Source organism: Euleptes europaea, chromosome 1, assembly GCF_029931775.1.
Source record: "Euleptes europaea isolate rEulEur1 chromosome 1, rEulEur1.hap1, whole genome shotgun sequence".
Taxonomy (NCBI): Eukaryota; Metazoa; Chordata; class Lepidosauria; order Squamata; family Sphaerodactylidae; genus Euleptes; species Euleptes europaea.
In genome coordinates, this window is record NC_079312.1 from 44322936 (window position 1) to 44343115 (window position 20180).

General features: G+C 44.6%; 1 protein-coding gene across 1 annotated transcript in view; it reads right to left on the reverse strand.

Annotated features, from left to right (window-relative positions):
• Window positions 1-20180, reverse strand: part of LOC130484764 (contactin-3-like) — a 222492-nt gene that overhangs the window by 63500 nt on the left and 138812 nt on the right. The window contains exons 6-8 of the mRNA XM_056857852.1: window positions 14850-14986; window positions 10041-10170; window positions 6722-6872 (exon numbers count right to left, since the gene is read on the reverse strand). Of these exons, the coding sequence (XP_056713830.1) occupies window positions 6722-6872; window positions 10041-10170; window positions 14850-14986 (418 nt within the window). The remainder of the gene's footprint in view (window positions 1-6721; window positions 6873-10040; window positions 10171-14849; window positions 14987-20180) is intronic.

Here is a 20180-nt window from a genome sequence, read left to right on the forward strand (position 1 = left end):
TTTGTTTCCCCCTTATTTTTTCTTTCTTCATTAGTGCAGCAGCCAAAGCACCCAGGGCCATTTATGCATGGGAGGCCACACATCTCTTGTAATCTTGCCTTAGAGATTTGGATTTGGAAAGGCACTCAAGCACGGATGTAGTGGCCGCGCAAAGCGCACGAAAAGGGGCGGGCTTCTGGTCGGAACAAAAAAAGAACCCTTGGCCAATAGCCGCTCCTGTGGGTGGGGAGACGTAGGAGAGGGAGGAGACATTTGCCAGGATGGGCGGGGAGAAGAAATCCAACTCCAGGAGTTTTTCATGGGACCCTCCGGCAGAAAGGGTGAGGCAAAGGGAAAGATCGTAGCAACACAGGTTTGAGTTGCTGCTGGGATGCTGCGAATTTTGTGGGCTACCTCGCGGCAGCTGTGAAAAATCGAAAATAAGGTCCGGAGCAACAAAGCATCGAAACCGCAGCAAACAGCCATGAATAAATGACCTTTGTTTCAAGACCCCCAGACATGACCCCCAGGCTAAGAGCCACAGGCCAAGAGCCCTTGTGCTCTCGCGCCTGTGGCAAGAGAAGGATTCTAAATGAACAACTCTCAGTCCCACTCCTCAATGCCAATAGCAGAGGGTGGGGCCAGCAATTACCCCCAAGAATTACACTGCCTTCTTCCCTCTGGAAACAACACTAAACAAAAGAACAAAGAGAAACACTCAGAAACCCCTCTCCAACAGGCCCCAAGCACCCCTCACCCACACTCTCTCTCACATACTAACTCACTCTCACACACACCAGCCTCAGCTGAAGCTCCCAAACAGCTGAGGAACAAGTACAAGCAAAAGCAAAAACTTACACTGACCTTACACTGACTTACACTGTAGATTGCAAAATGCTTGTGGTGGAAAGTCTATTGCTTTTATAGCTCATGTACCCTGATGGCAGAATAAATCAATAACAACCAAGAACACCTGTTCATTATTTCAGCTTTGATGTGCCTCCGAATATTTAGTCTATATGATATTCAGGGTTTATTTCGTTCTTAGGTTTCCAGCCTGCTTTGTAATCCTGTAAGCCTCCATCCTTATCTTGTTAAATTAGTTTATTCTCCTCTGTACCTCAACTTCTTTTTGTTTGTGTGTGTTCGGGTATTAATATGCACACCTATAGCCATCTCACCCCATTTTGTGCATTTGATGAGGCAGCCTGCTGTCTATGAAAGATCATGCCAAAATAAATCAATCTCTAAAGAGCTACAACTCTTTCAGACTTTTTACTGCTTATAGACTAACACAGCTATTTTTTTGACATTTAACTGTCACTGGAAAGATCTGAAGTATGTGTGTGTGGGGGAATAGGTTCCTTTTCTTGATGATCTACAGGAAAAGGCTGGCATTAATAAGTCTGATAATTTGACCAAAGTTACAGAAACGCTTTCCATATTCTGCCTTTTTCCCAACTTGTTGACAAGTAATTGGGCTTCAGGAGTTTCAAACAGAGCAGCAGCTCTCGCTTCCACATGGGTAGACCAACAGGCTGGCTTCAGTAAATTTCCAGTGGCAAGACCCCAAAGTCTCCTTCGATTGCAAGCGAAGGAGGTAGATGATCACTTCCATGCAATTCCATAATCACTTCCATGAAATTTGCAATTAAATTCATATTGCATGGAATTAAATTAAGAGAGACTAAAAATAATAATCTATCAGGTTCGCACCTCTGTTCGAAAAGGAAGTATACTCTCCTATTTCATTGATGCCTGCCTGTCATTTAAAACTATCACATTGGTCTTAATAACAAAATCCAAGAGCTTCAAGCCCATGGGATTAAGTTTTTCATCTTTAGATCGTCTTTCATAAAAATAAAAATAACCCAAATCCTTCACTTCACTTTCAGAAAGTCCTGCTGAAGCCAGCCAAAATTCATCCTTCTTCCCAACACGGGCGTTGAAATCTCCTGCCATCAGAATTTTTGCCCTAGGGTAGAGGCTAATCAGTCTATCTATTAAATTCTCTAGCTGGGACCAGATCGGGTTTAAAAGCATTTTATTTATAACCGGAGTGGGGGGTTATATAAACTGTAACCAAATTAAGGGAACATGAATGAAACGCCAGATAAACAGCTAGCATTGAAGAAGATTCAAGAAGCTCTACTCTGTCATATTACAGAGCATTTTAGATCAAACATGAAAGACTGGCTTTGTGGTGACCTCTTTTCCTCCCTCTTGATGCTTTTTTTAAAAGATGTACACCCCGAAAGATACACATCATCCAAAACCCAGGTCTCTTGTAACAATATTATTGAAAATTGATTAAGAAACTCAACCATGTCTGATGACCCGATCCTGGATACCCAGTCCGCCATATTCCATGAAAGGATTTTTACAGAAATGGGTGAGAGTCAATCTTCAGTTGTTGGCATAATCACATCTAAATTCTGTACAATGTAACCATTAGGTTTTCTAACCACAACCTCAGGTTCAAGGGGCACTGGATCATTATTACCGTGTTCCATATCACTAACATCAAGCTCATTAAAAACTTCAGACTGGACACTTGCATGGACATTTGGCATGGAATAAATTTCCACAGGAGTTTGCGTTTCAGATTTATGTTGATTTTTAAAGGAGAATCAGTGCAGTTCTTTAATTTCTATTGCAAAAATTGAAAATGTTTTATCATATTGTAAGTCAAGTTTGGAGGAAGATGAAAACACATGAGTTTCAACAGAATCTAAAGCTGAAGTAGCAACTAAATCCTGAAATCTGCCAACTAGAGAATTAGAAGGGTCAGTGGTCAGAATTGGTCCAACTATTTCTTCAGTTTCTTTTTTGTTTTTAACAGATAACTTCCCCTTCTTTACCTGCTCATTGAGCACCTTTTCCTGACCTACAAATAAACATGAACCCTTACATGGTTCAACATTATTACTAAACTTGCCCACATTATTTTTACAAGCTCTCTTTTCAGGGATAGGGCATTTTGAGGGTATCAATGTTTTAATTACTGGATCATGGAGGTACTTCCAGGGAATTATCCCATATGTTCGAAGGAAGTTACTTTTAGCCAAGATAAGATTTAGTAATCTTGGAGGGGGGAAAAAGTGAGTAAAAGGCCACCATGGTATATTGGTCCCAGGATTCTTTCTACTGTTTTTACATCAATACATGATACATCCAATAAGAAAGCTAGATGCTGCTTAGCATGCCATTTTGGAAGCCAATTAATATATTGTCCCTGATAAGGATGAACTTCCAACACTAACTGACAAAAGTCTTAATCTGGGCCTGGGTGGTGAACTAAATCAGAAGAATTTCCAGTAACTCTTCCTCCTGTTACATTTGACAGACGATTTCTGAAAGATGGTTTTCTATTATTTGAATGTTTGGGCTAATCTGTGGCTCCCTCTAGCAGCACTGAGTTATCAGATCAAGTTTTCCATAGATCTTAGCAAGCGCCTGGCCAATTGTAACTGTTTGCTCAGCTAGATAATCCAAACATTTCTGCCCTGTTTGGCTCTGATCTCTCGTTCCCCAGCAAAGGAATTTGGAAAAGATCACTAAAAATCGATGATTCTTTCAGACCCTCATTTAATTGTGAGAGTTATGGGTTAGGGATTAAAGACGGCCCTGACTCTTCCGACAAGCACTGATATCTATTTGTCTGCTTGGTAGGCTATGGGAGTCCCTCTGAAAAAAAAGTCTTCCATTTTATTTTGTTTAGTGCAAGGGGTGGGAGCATCTTTGAATAGATAGCCCCGTTTCTTTCCCACTGTCTATACTAATTTTAAGTTTTCAGATCACTCTATAAAAATAGATTAAAAATTGGTAAAACAACACACAAATAGCGTTAAACTCCTAAACTCCTAATTCATCATAATAAAACGACATAGATACTAGCTTCTGAGTAGTTTTAACACACAGCTGGGTCTTGCTAACCAGGCTGACTAGGCCACACCCACCCTCCTCTCTTCTCCTCCCCTATTGCTCAAACCAAATCAAACCATAAACAAAAGATTTTAAAAAATGAAATACTCTAAACTTGAGCTGAGGGAGAAACCAAAATACCTTTTGTTATAAGATAGTAACAGGCAGTATTTACTAGCTGAACCTTCAAGGTCAAAACAACCAAGGTAATTATAATTAAAGAAAACAAAACAAAACAGAGACTCAAAAGACTCACAAACGAACTGAACAACCCCCAAGGAGTATTCATGAATCAGGCATAACAAAATAAAATAAAATAACTACTCACAAGGAATAAAATTAATAAAAATAAAGTGAATGAAAAGCAGCACTCCCCCCCAACCCGCCAGCTCAGTTAGCAATAGCAAAAGCTAGGCTCGGCTAGAGTTGCCAACCTCCAGGTACTAGCTGGAGATCTCCTGCTATTATAATTGATCTCCAGCCAATAGAGATCAGTTCACCTGGAGAAAATGGCAGCTTTGTCAATTGGACCCTATGGCATTGAAGTCCCTCCCCTTCTCAAACCCCACCCTTTTTAGACTCCGCCCCAAAAACCTCCTGCCGGTGGCGAAGAGGGACCTGGCAACCCTAAGCTCGGCATTTCAAGGGCAGGAGGGATGTGACTGTTCAAGCCGACCAAAGTCAGTGACTTTCAAAACAGAAACTAAATACGAAACAAGCAAAAAAAACCTCAAAAATATCTAAAACAAACAGAAGAGAGGGAAAATAAAACAGATGCAGCGAATTAAAACATTAAGCATTAAAACAAAACTCCTCAGAGCAGCAACTACACATGGCTGGAATGCCACCCAGCCCAACCAGAAGTTGGTTCCTTTTCAGCAGACTTATATATTACTGTACTGAATTAAGAACAAAACAACGTTTATTTGTATTTACAAAAACTGAATTAGTACTTGCATACAACTGAGGAACATTCTTTGCATAGAACAAAAATCCCACAAGATATCAGGGCAAGGGAAATGGAAGACATAGAATTACAGAGTGAGAATGGGCCATACAGGCCATCTACCGTGTTTTCCCGAAAATAAGACATACCCATAAAATAAGCCGTAGCAGGATTTCTAAGCATTTGCGCAATATAAGCCATACCCCGAAAGTAAGACATAGTGCTAGGCATGGCTATGCAGCATACCAAGACTTCCCGCCAGTTCGCTGTTCCCGGAGAGTTTCCTCGGCCTCAGACCACTCGTCCTGTAGCCCTGCCCGTTTCCCCCTGCCATGCCCATTCCCGGGCCATGCCCGCCCATTGTTCAGCTGGTCGGTGGTCCGCGGGAAAGGCCAAGGGCCTTGCCTCCCGGAAGGCCATTTCCCGCCAGGTTCAATTTGGTGCCAGCTGCGACGGAGCTTTGCTAGCCCGGCCGGGAGGCTCCCTCTGCACCGGGGCACAGAGGGAGTGAAAGTGAAAGTAAAAGTCTCCTCAGTATACTGAGGAGCAGGATGCTGTGCTTTAGGTATTGTGTGTCCTCAGGGGGAAGAAGTAAAGCTCTCTTCCCCTCACCATCCAGCAACAGTCTGTGGTCTCTCTCATCCCACACAAACACCAGGGGATAGGGGAAAAGCTTCAGCAAGCAGTCTGCTACTGAGCCCAGAGAGATCCCATCGGAGGAATCGCATTTGTAGAATGATTTTGTTTTTCCCCCGTAAAATCTGGGATGATCATCCCAATCAAACTAAATGTAGATTGTTGTACCATACTTAATAAAAATAAGACATCCCCTGAAAATAAGCCATAGTGTGTCTTCTTGAGGAAAAATAAATATAAGACAGTGTCTTATTTTCGGGGAAACTTGGTAGTCCAACCCCCTGCTCAATGCAGGACCAGCCTAGAGCATCTCTGATAAGTGTTCGTCCAGCTGCTGCTTGAAGACTGCCAGTGAGGGGAAGCTCACCACCTCCCTAGACAGCCCATTCCACTGCTGAACTATTCTTACTGTGAAATTTTCCCCCCTAATTTCCAGCCGGTACCTTTCCACTCATGATTTATACCCATTATTGCAAGTCCTATCCTCTGTTGCCAACAGGAATAGCTCCCTGTCCTCCTCTAAGTGAAAGCCTTTCAAATACTTAAAGAGAGCAATCAAGTCCCCCCTCATCCTCCTCTTTTCCAGACTGATCTTTCCCAAGTCCCTCAGCCTTTCCTTGTAGGACTTGGTCTCCAGGCCCCTGATCATCCTCATCCCTCTCCTCTGTACCCGCTCCATTCTGTCCACATCTTTTTTGATGTGAAGCCTCCAGAACTGCACACAGTACTCCAGGTGTGGCCTGACCAATGCGGTTTACAGCGAGACTGTGACATCTTGCGATTTGAATGTTATGCCTCTGTTGATACACCCCAAGACCGCAGTAGCCTTTTTTTGTCCACTGCATCACACTGACTACTCATATTCAGCTTATAGTCCACCTGTACCCCTTGATCTTGTTCATATTCAGTGCTACCTAAAAGTATCCAGTATGCATGCTTCTCATTTTTGTTACCCAGATGTAGAACTCTGCACTTATGCTTGTTGAATTGCATTTTGTTCACATCCACCCACTTTTCCAGTGTGCTGAGATCTCATTGGATTCTCTATCTTCAGGGGTGCTTTCTAACCCTCCTAATTTGGTGTCATCTGCAAATTTAATGAGTTGTCCTTCCACCCCCTCATCTATGTTGCCTTACTTATTTAGATTTGTAGGGTAAAGACTGTGCGCTGTTATTTCATAAACCATCTAAAATAAGTTTATTAAGAATATGAAAACATTCATATTTGTATAATACCTTTCATTTTCTTGGAGCAGCTCACCTCCCTTTCTCCAAGTGATGGATGCTTTTGGGGAGGCCTTCGGCTTGCACTCAAAATGAGCTGAACTGCCAATCTGCAGCTGAATCAGTTTCTTCATTGGGTTTTTAGAGAAGTCAGGAGCAGAAGCTGGGAAAAGAAAGCATACACTATGAAAAAGTGACTCTTCTAACATGCCCCCACTGTGGTCCTACCAGTCCTGTCTTTTTCTTTGAAGTAGTAGTAGTTGGTTTTTATATGCCGATTTTCTTTACCACTTAAGGGAGACTCAAACCGGCTTACAATCACCTTCCCTTCCCCTCCCCACAACAGATACCCTGTGAGGTAGGTGGGGCTGAGAGAGCTCTAACAGAGCTGTAACTTGCCCCAGGTCACTCAGCTGGCTTCGTGTGTAGGAGTGGGGAAACAAATCCAGTTCACCAGATTAGCCTTCGCTGCTAATATGGAGGAGTGGGGAATCTAACCTGGTTCTCCAGATCGGAGTTCACCGCTCCAAACCACCGCTCTTAACCACTACATCTCTTTTAACCACTACACCACTTCTTTGCCATTAGAGAATTAATATTTGCTGCTCCAGGTTCAGGAAATCACTGAAGAAAATCTGACACCGAAATAGCAACTGCACATTGAAATACCCCAAATTCAACTGGAATGTAATCTCCTGCACTTCGCAGGCAGGCCCAGTCAGGTCTCCTCTGGAGCAGCACCCTCGGGTCTAGATAGGGAAGCTTGGAATAGTTGGCAGGCTCTTGCAGCCAGAGCTGGAAGAGGAGGCACGGAGCTGGTACACAGGATTGCACCTAGTAGACCGACTGACCCAGCAAACTCCCCCTCCCATCCCAAGGCTTAAATAGGCTGAGAAGACAGCAACTCCACCTGCTGTGGAAGCAGCACCTGGATCTCATCTTGTCCAGGTTTGAACACATGAACACATGAAGCTGCCTTCTACTCAATCAGACCCTTGGTCCATCAAAGTCAGTATTGTCTACTCAGACCGGCAGCAGCTCTCCAGGGTCTCAGGCAGAGGTCTTTCACATCACCTACTTGCCTAGTCCCTTTAACTGGAGATGCCGGGGATTGAACCTGGGACCTTCTGAATGCCAAGCAGATGCTCTGCCACTGAGCCACAGCCGCTCCCCAAAGTCCTGCAAAGGATTACATCCATCATGATCTGGCCCAGGAGGTGGAGCATGGACTCCAAACCTGGCACTGCACCTTTGCGGGGCTATCTTGGCACAATGCAAATCTGTCTGGCAGATCCTTGCCACTGTTCAGCATAAACCAAACAGGCTGGATGATTGGCTTGAGCCTGAGTATGGTACGTTTGATTGTCAAACACTTTCTCAGCATCTCTAGTCTGCACAGAGGATGATTTATACAGCTCTTTTCTCATGGAAAGGGCACTGGCAAACAACCCCGTAAACAAAGTCTGCCTAGTAAATGTCGGGATGGGACGTCACCCCCTCAGGGCCTTCTCCCAAACACAACAGGCACTCTTTACGAGTGTCTGTTTTGGCCATTTTTGTACCACAAGTGGCACATTTCTTGAATAGAGGAGCCTTTTTGGACTCCATTGCTGCAGCAGAAGCTAACACGTTCTCTCTCCGTGGCGGCAGAAAGAGAACTGGAGGGAAGAGTGCTCCCTCCCCCTGGGTCATGTGACCACTGGGTGGGAAGGCTGCATGCCCCGAGGGGAGGGGGAGCACTCTCTTTTTAGATTTTGCTAGAAGCTGACAAATCTTATCTGTGGCTGGCCTGCACCTGCACAGTCCCAATGCGGGACTGCATAGAAGCCACGCAGATGAACAGGGAAATGGTTCTGAGTGTTTCACCACAAAGACAGACCACGGTTCAATATATTCTAACTAACCTTCCAAAAGGGGATTGAACAAACTGGAAGTTCAACTGCAAACTTGTTTTAAGCAATTTGTACAAATGTCTTGAGAGCTGCAACGTCAGAGGCTGACTGGGCACAAAAAGCTCCCAACCGGATAATTCTGCAGATAACTGTCCACTTCATTTGCTGCCCCTGCAGCAGAAAATTCTGACCATGGAAACAATAGAAACTGGCATCCCATGTGGACAGGACTAGACTAGGTGTAAACCACAGGCCACATCTGGCTGGTTTCCCAGACCACCAGGCAGACTTCAATTGGATTCCACTTATTCCCTACTACTAATGGGAGAATATGGAGGAAACAAAGTTAGCAGTAAGGAGCAATGATTAGGCTAAGCTTATCTGTAAGCACACATTGTATGTTCTGTTAGGAAAGAAGTCTCTGTAAATATTTCCTTGGGATCGTCACCTCGGACAAGTGTAACAAGTGGAGATAGTTGTTCAGGAAACTATCAAGAAACAATTAGTGCTGTACTCATCTCTTTTTTCAGCTTCTTTCATTTTTTGAATATACCCGTAGGCCATTTATGCAGGCCTGTTTCCCCATGGTCACCCCCACCGACTGCTTCGTTTTGCTTATGCATGCCTTTCCCGACCATCAGAGTTCGCCTCGCTCTCCCTGTGCATTTCCGCGTTTTGCTCGCGTTTTCCGGATGCTGTTTTAGCGAGAATCCAAAAAATGTGGGCAAAACATGTGGAAACACACAGAGTGAGGCAACCTCTGATGGTCGGGAAAGGCATGCCTAATCAAAATGAAGCACCGGAACAGTCGGTGGAGGTGACCGAAGGGAAACAGCCCTGCATAAATGGCCATAAACTCTGCCAGTTCAGCTGTCCACCCTGTATTTACCCACTGTTGTTGTTGTTTTTAAACAAGCTGGCATCACCTGGACAACTACATTATTGTGTCCCCTCCTGTGTCCATAATTAAGGAAGGGGTCACAGGAACCCACCTCGTTGCTTTGAAATGACATTGCTCTCCCGGGAACACCAGAGCCAGAATGCAGAAGGTCAGAGCAACTGAGTAATGTGCTGAGGCAATGTTGCTTCCAGATAGCGTGATTAGTTTTAATCTCTGGGCCGGCATCCAAGCCTTTGTCTCAGCTCTCCCCTAATTAATAATTTATCCCGGTGTCCTCGTTTTAAAGCGGTGAATGATTGGGCTGTAAAATACATTGGCATTTTATTTTTGACCCCTCCTTCCTCACTTCCAGCACTTTCCTCCAGGTATAGGTGAAGAAAAGACTTGCCACTGCATAAAAGTTGCTTATTGTGATTGAAATTTTATTTTGGCAAGTTACACTTGTTGTTGCGTTTTTCGTTTAAGACCATCAATGTGACAGTGTAGCCTGGGAACAATTTTTTTTAAAATAAATAAATAAAAGAAAATCTAGACTTACCTACAACTTGGAGTTCAGCACTGGAATATATTGCACCGTGTTTGTTTTCGGCTATGCACTGGTATATGCCAGAATCTGTCAGGTTTAGGTTTGTTATTACCAATGCCCCGTTTTCAATTTGTATCCTTCCCTGGTCAGTAAAAGCAAAAAGTTAGAAATGTAATATGCTTGAAGGGACTAAGAAGCCAGACAAAGGAGGTATATTTTGGCTCCTTGTGTTTTTGCATCCAAAGCAGGACTTAACTGATTCCTATGTAAACTGTGGAGTTTCAGGCATGCTGTGTTCAAAGTGAGTAATATAATAATAATGGCTTTTATGAGATGGATGACGCGGTAGTGCTGCTGAGCAGATATCAACCCCAAACAGGAATCCTAGGCTTAAACATCTTCTTAATATTCTTAAACAACAACAACCCCCCCACCCCACTAAACTCTTGTATTTGGTTGGCAGGGTGGACTATTTCCAACAATCCTGAGGATCAATTCTCTTTAAGTTTGGTGTTTACAAGCATGCTGACTTCTGCAAAAGGTCTCCCTCAAACTGACAATCTAGTATACACGCTATATTCCAGGCTGATTCATGTATGCTGAATAATGAAATCCCAATGAAGTGATAGAATGAGGAGGGGCTAACAAAGCCTGTACTTTCTTAGAGTGCAGGTGGGGCCCCCCAGATATGAATGAATGATCCTTAACATAGAAACCCCAAGCAAACAGAATGCTAGCAAAGAAGTGATGACCCCTTCTGCCCATTTCTTTCTCTTTTTGACTGGTAAGCTTTTAACTTAACGGGAGCATTCAAAATGCGATTCGCCACAAGCTGAAGTGGTACAGTCCATTTGCCACTTCGTAGCCCTGGCACCTCATTGCACCCTTAATCTCCTGCATGTGTGAACTAAATGTGACAACTAGTTCGTATTTTTGACCACTGTCTTTTACAGCTCCCTGCACTACTCAATGGAATCAGCGGATGCAGCATGGGGGCTGCAGCTCAACTGCAGGATGCTGCATCTTGGCTATTATCAGGAGCTAGATGGAGCACACATATTACTCCCATCCTGGAGACATGCCATTGGCTGCCCATTAGTTGTGTGTATAAAGTGTTGTCAAGTTGCAGCTGACTTATGGCAACACAGTAGGGTTTCCAAGGCAAGAGTGGTTCAGAGGTGGTTTGCATTGCCTTCGTCTATGTAGCAACCCTGGTATTCCTTGGTGGTCTCCCATCCAAGTACAAGCCAGGACCTACCCTGCCTAGCTTCTGAGTTCTGATGAGACTGGGCTAACCTGGGCCATCCAGGTCACGGCACCCATCAGTTACTGGGCTCAATTTAAGATATTAACTCTCACGCACAAAGCCCTTCATGGCCATGGTCCCTCATATCTGCAAGACCGTCTCTCCCCCTATGCTCCAACATGACAGCTTCGCTCCAACACGAGAGCTTCTTCTGCAGATGCCAACCTGCAAATAGGCAAAATCAACAACTGCCTGTACATGTGCCTTCTCTGCTGTGGCCCCCACCTTGTGGAACGGTGTGCCTGAGGAGGTCAGGAAGGCTCCCACTCTCATGGCTTCCCGCAAACTATGCAAAGAGGGCTTTCCCACACAGGCAATAGAGTAGCACTGTACAAAATGATTCACAAAGTTACTTGGAAAAATGGTTAGGGACTGTGGTCTATACTACTGCATATAGCTTGTTGAAACTAGGATCCTACTATGGAATTTTCCATTATTTATCTGTTTTTAGATTTCAGGTTGGTTCTACAACCCTCATCCTATTCCATTGTTTATAGAATGTCCCATCAGTTGATTGTGTTGACTTACTCTGTGTAATCCACCTTGAGAAAGGCAGATTATAAATTCCATAAATAAATAAAATGAAATAAAAACTGGGAAAATCTGAAGGAAAATGTGGATTCCTCCTGACATGAGCAGAAGTGCCTTCTACTTGTGCAAGGTCACCTTTGGGTCCAACCCATATTCCTTTCAGCACAAAAAAATATTAACCATTTCTGGATGAACTATTCATGTGATGGCCTAATAACTCTTCATAAATGCTCCAGTAATGGCTTCCCTCGACTGAAATATGAAAACCATTATTTAGCATTATGAAAAAAATGTACATTTAAAAACACTCATCTGTTACCTATTACTACAATGCAAAACAGAAGTTAAAAAATACCCCTAATTTGATGTCCTCATTTTCTTACACCGTATTAGAAGAGCAGATAAGGTTTGAATTCCAGAATCTGTATTTCCAACTTCTGCAAAAAAAGCTTTCTGGATAATGTATTTCAAAGTCCCATATCATAAGCTTACTTTAATGAGCAAACAATCAAGCCTTGTTTGTTCCCTACCGATCTTCATAATCTTGTTTCAGACTGAAACCGTACTGAATCTTAGCCTGGTGGTCTAGTTCATTCCAGCAAAGCCAACTATAATGTTTTCATAATTGTTTGGCAAATACTTGAACAGAGAAGCTATTTGAGATAGTTTCCAAGTGCTAATGTGGATTCCAAACATATTTATTTATTCTACAAAATTTATATCCCGCCTTTCTGCCCTCACAAAGGCCACTAAGGCAGCTAACAAATTATAACTTACATAATAAAATCAAAAACAAAAAACAAAAAAAACCCAACCAATTCAATAACAGCAACAAATTATTCAATAAATTAAAACCAGAACTAAAACATACAAATTTATAAAAAAACAATGATTGAAACATTTAAAGCAATGAAAACGTTGGGCAGGTAGGAGGACCAAGCAAAACAAACAAACAAAAAAAAATCTTCCCCTGCTGGCAGAAAATGGCAACAGAAGGGGACAGACAAATCTCTCTGGAGAGAGAGTTCCACCTCTCCTGAGTTACCATCCATCCAATTTCAGAAGGTGGGGGCAAGCAAAGCAGGGCTATTTAAGGTTACCATAGTAGTCGGGTACGTTGAGTAGATGATCCTTCATGTATGTTGGTCCCAAATCACATAGGACTTTAAACATCAACACCAGAACCTTAAATGGTGTCCAGAAACACACTGGGAACCTGTATAGGCAGTCCAAGACTGAAGTGACATGGTCCTTACGATCCACTCCTGTCAACACCCCGGCTGCAACACTCTTCACACATTTGAGGTTTCCAAATAGTTCTCAAGGGCAGCCCCATGTACAGCTTATTGCAGTAATCTAATCCAGATACAACCAGGGCATGCAGCCCAGTGGTAGATCTTTTCTGCCCAGGAAAGCTGGAGAACCAAAGCTGGTAAAAGGCACACCTGTCCATAGCTGCTACCTGCTTATCCAGCAATAGGTCTGGGTCCAACAGCACCCCCAGACTACGGACCTGTTCCTTCATGTGGAGTGCAACCCCATCCAAAATGGATGATACCTTAAATCCTGGGCCAAGACCTTCTGCTCACCAGTAGCATTTCTGTCTTGTTGGGATTCAGCTTCCATTTATTAGCCCTCATCCACTCCAAAACTGACTTCAGACACCAGTTCAGAGTTTCTACAGCCCCCCGGGATCAGCCAGAAGTGTGAGATAAAGCTGAGTGTTATCCAGCCTAAATCTCCATATGACCACACCCACAAGCTTTATGTAAATGCTAAAGAGCACCAGGGACCAGAGGCAACCTTGCAGGATGCCACAAGGCAAAGACCAAGAGGATGAGCAAAAGTTCTCAAGCCCGCCTTCTGAGACCTACCCTCCAGGTAGGACCAGAACTACTGCAAAACTGTGCCTCCCAATCCCAACCCGGAAAGGTGGTCTAGAAGGATGCCATGATCAATACGTCTGAAAGCTCCTGAGAGATCCAGGAGAATCAAAAGATTCACGCTCCCTCCATCCGTCTCCCGGTGCGGGTCATCCACCAGGGTGACCAAGGTTGTTTCAGTTCCATAACCAGGCCTAAAACCAGACTGGAAAGGATCTAAACAACTTTCTTTGTCCAGGAATGCCTGAACTTGTCCAGCCACCATTCATTCAGTCACCTTGCTCAGAAAGGGAACATCTGAGACTAGTTGATAGTTACTGAGATCTCCTGGGTCCAGATTTAAATAGCCAGGAAGGGCAAGGGTCATATACACAGCCAGTAAGCCTCAAACCTCTAATGATCCTGTACACATATGCAGACCGAACAAACAGAAAAGTATCCCAAACACTTGGACAGGTTGGCACCCTGGCACCATCTTACCCCATCACTGCTCATGTAGAGCCCAAGTTGGAAAAGATGCATGAGATTTTATCTGCCAAGTGCTCAGCGAAAAGGTCCCAGCAAGCCACCAAGCAGTCCACCTTGTCCTGCCAGCTGTATCCCAACAGGCCTCTGACCACACAGAACAGCTTGACTGGGCCTACCCTGTGCAGACACAACAGTGGCGGGAAAGTGTTGATTCTTTGCCACCCTCAGTGCCACGGAGTATGCTTTAAAGTGCGGTTTGCCCATGCCTTATCAGATTCGCCTTGAGTCTTCCTACACTGTTGCTCTAGCGGTCTCACACATGAAGCTGCCTTCTACTGAATCAGACCCTTGGTCCATCAAAGTCAGTACTGTCTACTCAGACCGGCAGCAGCTCTCCAGGGTCTCAGGTAGAGGTCTTTCACATTACGTACTTGCCTAGTCCCTTTACTTGCCTAGTCCCTTTAACTGGAGATGCTGGGGATTGAACCTGGGACCCTTCTGCATGCCAAGCAGATGCTCTACAAACTGAGCCATAGCCCCTCCCTTTCCTTTTCATTGCCCACAGCCCCTCAGTAAACCAAGGGACGACTTTTGCACAATTTCACTTAAAAACCAAACCCCTTACCCACTCACCTCTAGTGATAAAGGTTCTTCATTTTTCAGCCACCTGTAGGATGGTTTGGGTTTGCCGCTGGCCCGGCATTCCCAGTATAAGTTGTCCTCCACCGCAGCTTCAAAATCTTGTATCATCTGAACCCAGTGAGGCTTCGCTGTGAAAAAAAAAAGAACAAGGGGGGGGGAAACTTGAATGAAGAAAAAAAATCACTTTCTTCACATTAAAAAGAGCAAGTTAGTGAAACGACCGACCAATTGTGAGCCCAGAGAATGTTCTGGCTTCAAAAGCATTCCCTCAATGATACATTAGTGTCACATTGTATTCTCTTGTGTCTGTTAACACGACTAACATCATGGCAGTAGGTGCTAATTTCAATGTCATGCCTCGCTGACACAGAAGCATTCAGGAGGAAAGGTTCTATAAGAAGCGGAGAATGAAATCTCGTCACTCTTGGAAGTAATTTCCTACCTCTCCAATTTATTTTGATACATTTTTTTTTTTTTTTGTAAAACCAATCTTCTTTCTTTCTCTGCAGCACCTTTGCCACTGGAAATAGCATGCAAGTCATTGTAGCAAAGAAGGGATTTTAAAAACTGGTATTTTGAAGAGCTGAGATGGGCATATGGCTGCTGTGGTATCATTATGCTGACATCACCAAACCCATTACATTCACCCTTCTGTTTTACATACACATTTGTACACCTTTGTAATAAACTCTCTGCATGAGAATATATCACAATTTAGTGTCCCCCCAACTCTGTAATCCTACTCCTATTGCATTGTTTATTGGATGTCTGATTTAATTGATTATATAATATGATTAATATTATGATTATTAATGAACATTATATATACATATATATATATACACACACATACATACATATATATACATATAAACACACACACACATATATATATCTATACACATATATATATATACATACACTCACACAATATGATTAAGCAGAAAGAAGATCATAAAGACTCTACTGCACAAGCAACCATGGCCACTATTGTTCAGAGGCCAGTTTATATAACCATACATTTCCCAAGAGATGGTTCAAGTCCTCTGGTGGGCACTGTGCAGACAATTCCTTTTAACATTGTAAACTGACATGGTACACTAATTCATCTGCGAAAAAGACTAGAGGCTACAACAGGAAGCTCCCAGTAGATATCCCTGTTAGTTTCCAGTAGCTCAGTGGGAAAGGGCAGTTCAGCAGGAGATGTGGTTTCAATTCCCATCCTAGGAAACACAAACATACATGTCTGACCCTGAACTTAGACAGCCAGTGTGGTGTCTTGGTTAGGAGCGGCGGACTCTAATCTGGTGAACCGGGTTGGTTTCCCCGCTCCTACACATGAAGCCAGCTGGGTGACCTTGGGCTAGTCACAATGCTCTCAGAACTCTCTCAGCCCCACCTACCTCACAAGGTGTCTGTTGTGGGGAGAGGAAGGGAAGGAGATTGTGAGCCGGTTTGATTTTCCTTAAGAGGTAGAGAAAATCAGCATATAAAAAACAACTCTTCTTCTTTTGGCCTAGAAGTCAAGTTCCACATTTTGGAGCAGATGGAAAAATGATATGCAGAAGAAAAACAGTGTTGCACTTACCTGTAACTGTTGTTCGTTGAGTGGTCTTCTGTGCAGGCACACATGGGACTGCGCAGGCGCAGGCCAGCCACGGAAAAGATTAGCAGAGCTTCTAACAAAGTTAGCTCCCAAGGAGCGCTCCCCTCCCCCTCCCGTCAGGGACCCAGCCTTAACGGCTCTTCCCGCCCAGGAGTCACCTGACCGGAGGGGGTGGGGAGCACTCCTCCCTCAGTTCTCCTAACGCCGCCGCGGAGAGTGCACTCTTTTACGGTGCCATCCACAGCGGGGAAGGAGGGAGGGATGTGTGCCTGCACAGAAGACCACTCAACGAACAACAGTTACAGGTAAGTGCAACACTGTTTTTCGTTTTCGTGGCTTCTGTGCAGTCCCACATGGGAGAATAGCAAGCTGACTTACTGTGGAGGTGGGTGTGTGATGGTCAACGGAATAACGTATTCAACACCGCTCTCCCCACAGCCGCATCAGCTCTTGAGTCGACATCTATGGCGTAGTGCTGAATAAAGGTCGTCGGAGTGGACCACGTCGCCGCCTTACAGATGTCCGTCATGCTGACCGTCGAGACGAACGCAGCCGAAGCCGCTTGTGCTCTCGTGGAGTGTGCATGCAGGTGTAGAGGACAATCTACCCCTGCAGACTGATAGGCCAATCTAATAGCTGTTACCACCCACCTGGAGAGTGTGTGAGTGGAAACTGCCTTCCCTTTATGTATCCCCTTAAAACAAATAAACAGATTATCATCCTGCCTAAAGGGCTTTGTCCTTTCTAAATAAAATAATAGTGCTCTACGCACATCCAAGGTATGTAACTGTTGTTCAGAAGGGGATTGAGGGGAAGGAAAGAACACGGGTAGGGCGATGTCCTGAGAGAGATGAAACTTCGAAACCACCTTAGGTAAGAAGGCTAAACTTGGGCGCAGGACAACCCTATTAGAGAATATCTTGGTGAAGGGTGGATCTGCCCTTAAGGCTCTTAGATCACTCACCCTTCTGGCCGAAGTGATGGCTATCAAAAAAGCGGTCTTATAGGACAGCAGGGATACATCACACGAGGCCATGGGCTCGAAAGGTTTAGCAGTCAGGTGTGACAGAACTAGAGACAGGCTCCATTGGTGAACCGGAGCATGTACCTGAGGAAATAAATTTTGCAAGCCCTTCAGAAACCTCTTACAAAGTTTATTTGAAAACAGAGAACAAGAATCTATTCCATCATGGAACGCAGAAATAGCTGCCAAATGGCATTTGATGGATGAATTCGACAACCCACCGTCCTTTAAAGACAAAAGGTACTCAAACAACTCAGGTAATTTACACCTTTGTGGAACAATGTCGTGAGCCAAGGCCCAATTAGAAAAACGCGACCACTTGAGTGTATAAGCTCGCCTAGTGGACGGCTTACGGGCTGAAAGGAGGACCTGGGCCACCCTATCTGACCACTGTGTCACGGAGTGATCTTCCATGCCGTTAGGCTGAGACAGGCCGGGTTGTGGTGAAGAACCTGCCCCCTGGTCAGGAGAGATGGGGAATCGGGGAACCTGATGTACCTCTGGCGCGACATGCTCCAGAGGGTCGCAAACCATGGCCTCTTCGGCCAGAAGGGGGTTACTAAAATCAACCTTGCATTCTCCTGAAGGGCCTTCCCCAGTACCCTTGGGATCAGGGGAATTGGGGGAAAAGCATACATTAGACCTGCCGACCACGGGATCTGGAACGTGTCTCCTAGAGACAATCCGTCCCTTGCTGCCCTTGAACAGAACTGTGGGCACTTTGAATTGTCTTGTGTCGCGAACAGGTCTATGTCCGGCCAGCCCCATTTGTGGAAAATAGGGCGGAGGAAGGAAAAGGGGATGGACCATTCGTGATCTTGGGACACATCTCTGCTCAGGGCATCTGCCGTAATATTTGAGCAGCCCGCCACGTGAATCGCCGTGAGGGATATCTGACGTTCTATAGCCCACTCCCATATGCGGGACGCCTCCCGGCATAACGCTAGAGAATTGGTGCCCCCTTGTTTGTTTATATAAAACATAGCCGTGGTGTTGTCCGTAGCGATGAGCACATTCTTTTGAACGAAAATATCTGCAAAAGAAAGGAGGCCAAATCTAATAGCTTTCATCTCTAATAAATTGATATGCAATGAGGCCTGATGCGGGGACCACCTACCCTTAGCTGTAAGGGTTCCACAGTGAGCCCCCCAGCCTCCCATGGAGGCGTCAGTAAACATCTGGAGGTCATGTACTGTGACACCGAAACTAACCCCCTTGAGAAGGTTGGACTCTTGTGACCACCAATTCAAAGAACGAATCACCACCCTGGGAATAGATAACATCTTCCCTTGAGGGTCAATGTTAATTCTGAATGCCCTCAAAAACCAGTTCTGCAGGGGTCTCATGTGTAACCTAGCATAGAGGACTACGGCAGTAGTAGACGACATGAGCCCCAACAATTTCTGAATAGATATTGCCCTCTGATACCTCTGAACCGAGAAGTATCGAACCAATTTCTGAATGGCTCTAATTCGAGGAACTGGGAGGAAGGCAGCATGCCGCACCGCATCCAGGGTCGCCCCTATGAAGTCCACTCTCTTAGAGGGCGTAAGACGTGACTTATCAAAATTTACAATTAACCCCAGATGGATCAATGTTTCCATCACCATTGTGAGAGAGGCGAGTAAGGCCTGGCGAGACCTCCCCACCAGCAGCCAGTCGTCCAGGTAAGGGTATATATCACAACCCTTCAAAGCTAGAAAACCTATCACCTCTGCCATCACTTTCGTGAAAACACGTGGGGCAGGGGATAATCCAAATGGCAGAACTGTGTATTCATAGTTAATTCCTTCACATGTGAACCTGAGATATTTCCTACAATGTTTGTGGATCGTAATGTGGAAATAAGCATCCTTGAGGTCTATTACTGCGAACCACATCTCCGATGATAGAAGGGGTAAGACATCCCGTAGGGACAACATTCTAAACTTCCTGAATTGAATATATTCATTCAGGTCTCTCAAATCCAAAATGGGCCTCTTTCCACCCCCTTTCTTGTCAATCAAGAAATACCTAGAGTAGAACCCCAATTGTGATTCAGTGGGCGGGACAACCTGGATTGCTCCTTTCAATAGCAGGCTCTGAACTTCCTGCAGGAGTTCAACCGAGCCTCTGCCCGACTCAGGTGTAGGGTAGGTACACGGTGGTGTCTCCGTAAACTCCAAGAAATAACCCGATGAGATGATATTTAACACCCAAGAATCAGAGGAAATTTGTAACCATTTACTAAAGAAGGGGAACAAACGCTCAAAAAACATAGGTATAACTGGTTTTGAAATTGTCAATGCCGATACAACTGAACTGGGTAAAACAGGGAGTGCCACCTTCAGGTTGGGTAGTCAGGACACATTTTTCTTCCCCGCCTGGCCATCACGAGGGGGGTATCCCCCTTTCTTACCCCGACCTTTATGGTTGAATCTCTTATCCTGCTGGGCAGGGGGGTAATAACGGGACTGGGATTGTTGATAGCCCCAAGCATGCTGTCTATGAGATTTCCCTGAATAATAGGCCTGAGATTGCCTATAGAAAGGCCTAGGCTTGTAAGAGGGACCAGCCTGCTGGGTCACTCCTAAAGATTTTGCTGTAGCCTTTTGCTTACGGAGATTGTGCAAGACCTCATTGGTCAAGTCACAAAACAAAGCCTTGACATCAAAAGGCATGTCTTCTATCCTTGCCTTAACATCAGGAGCTA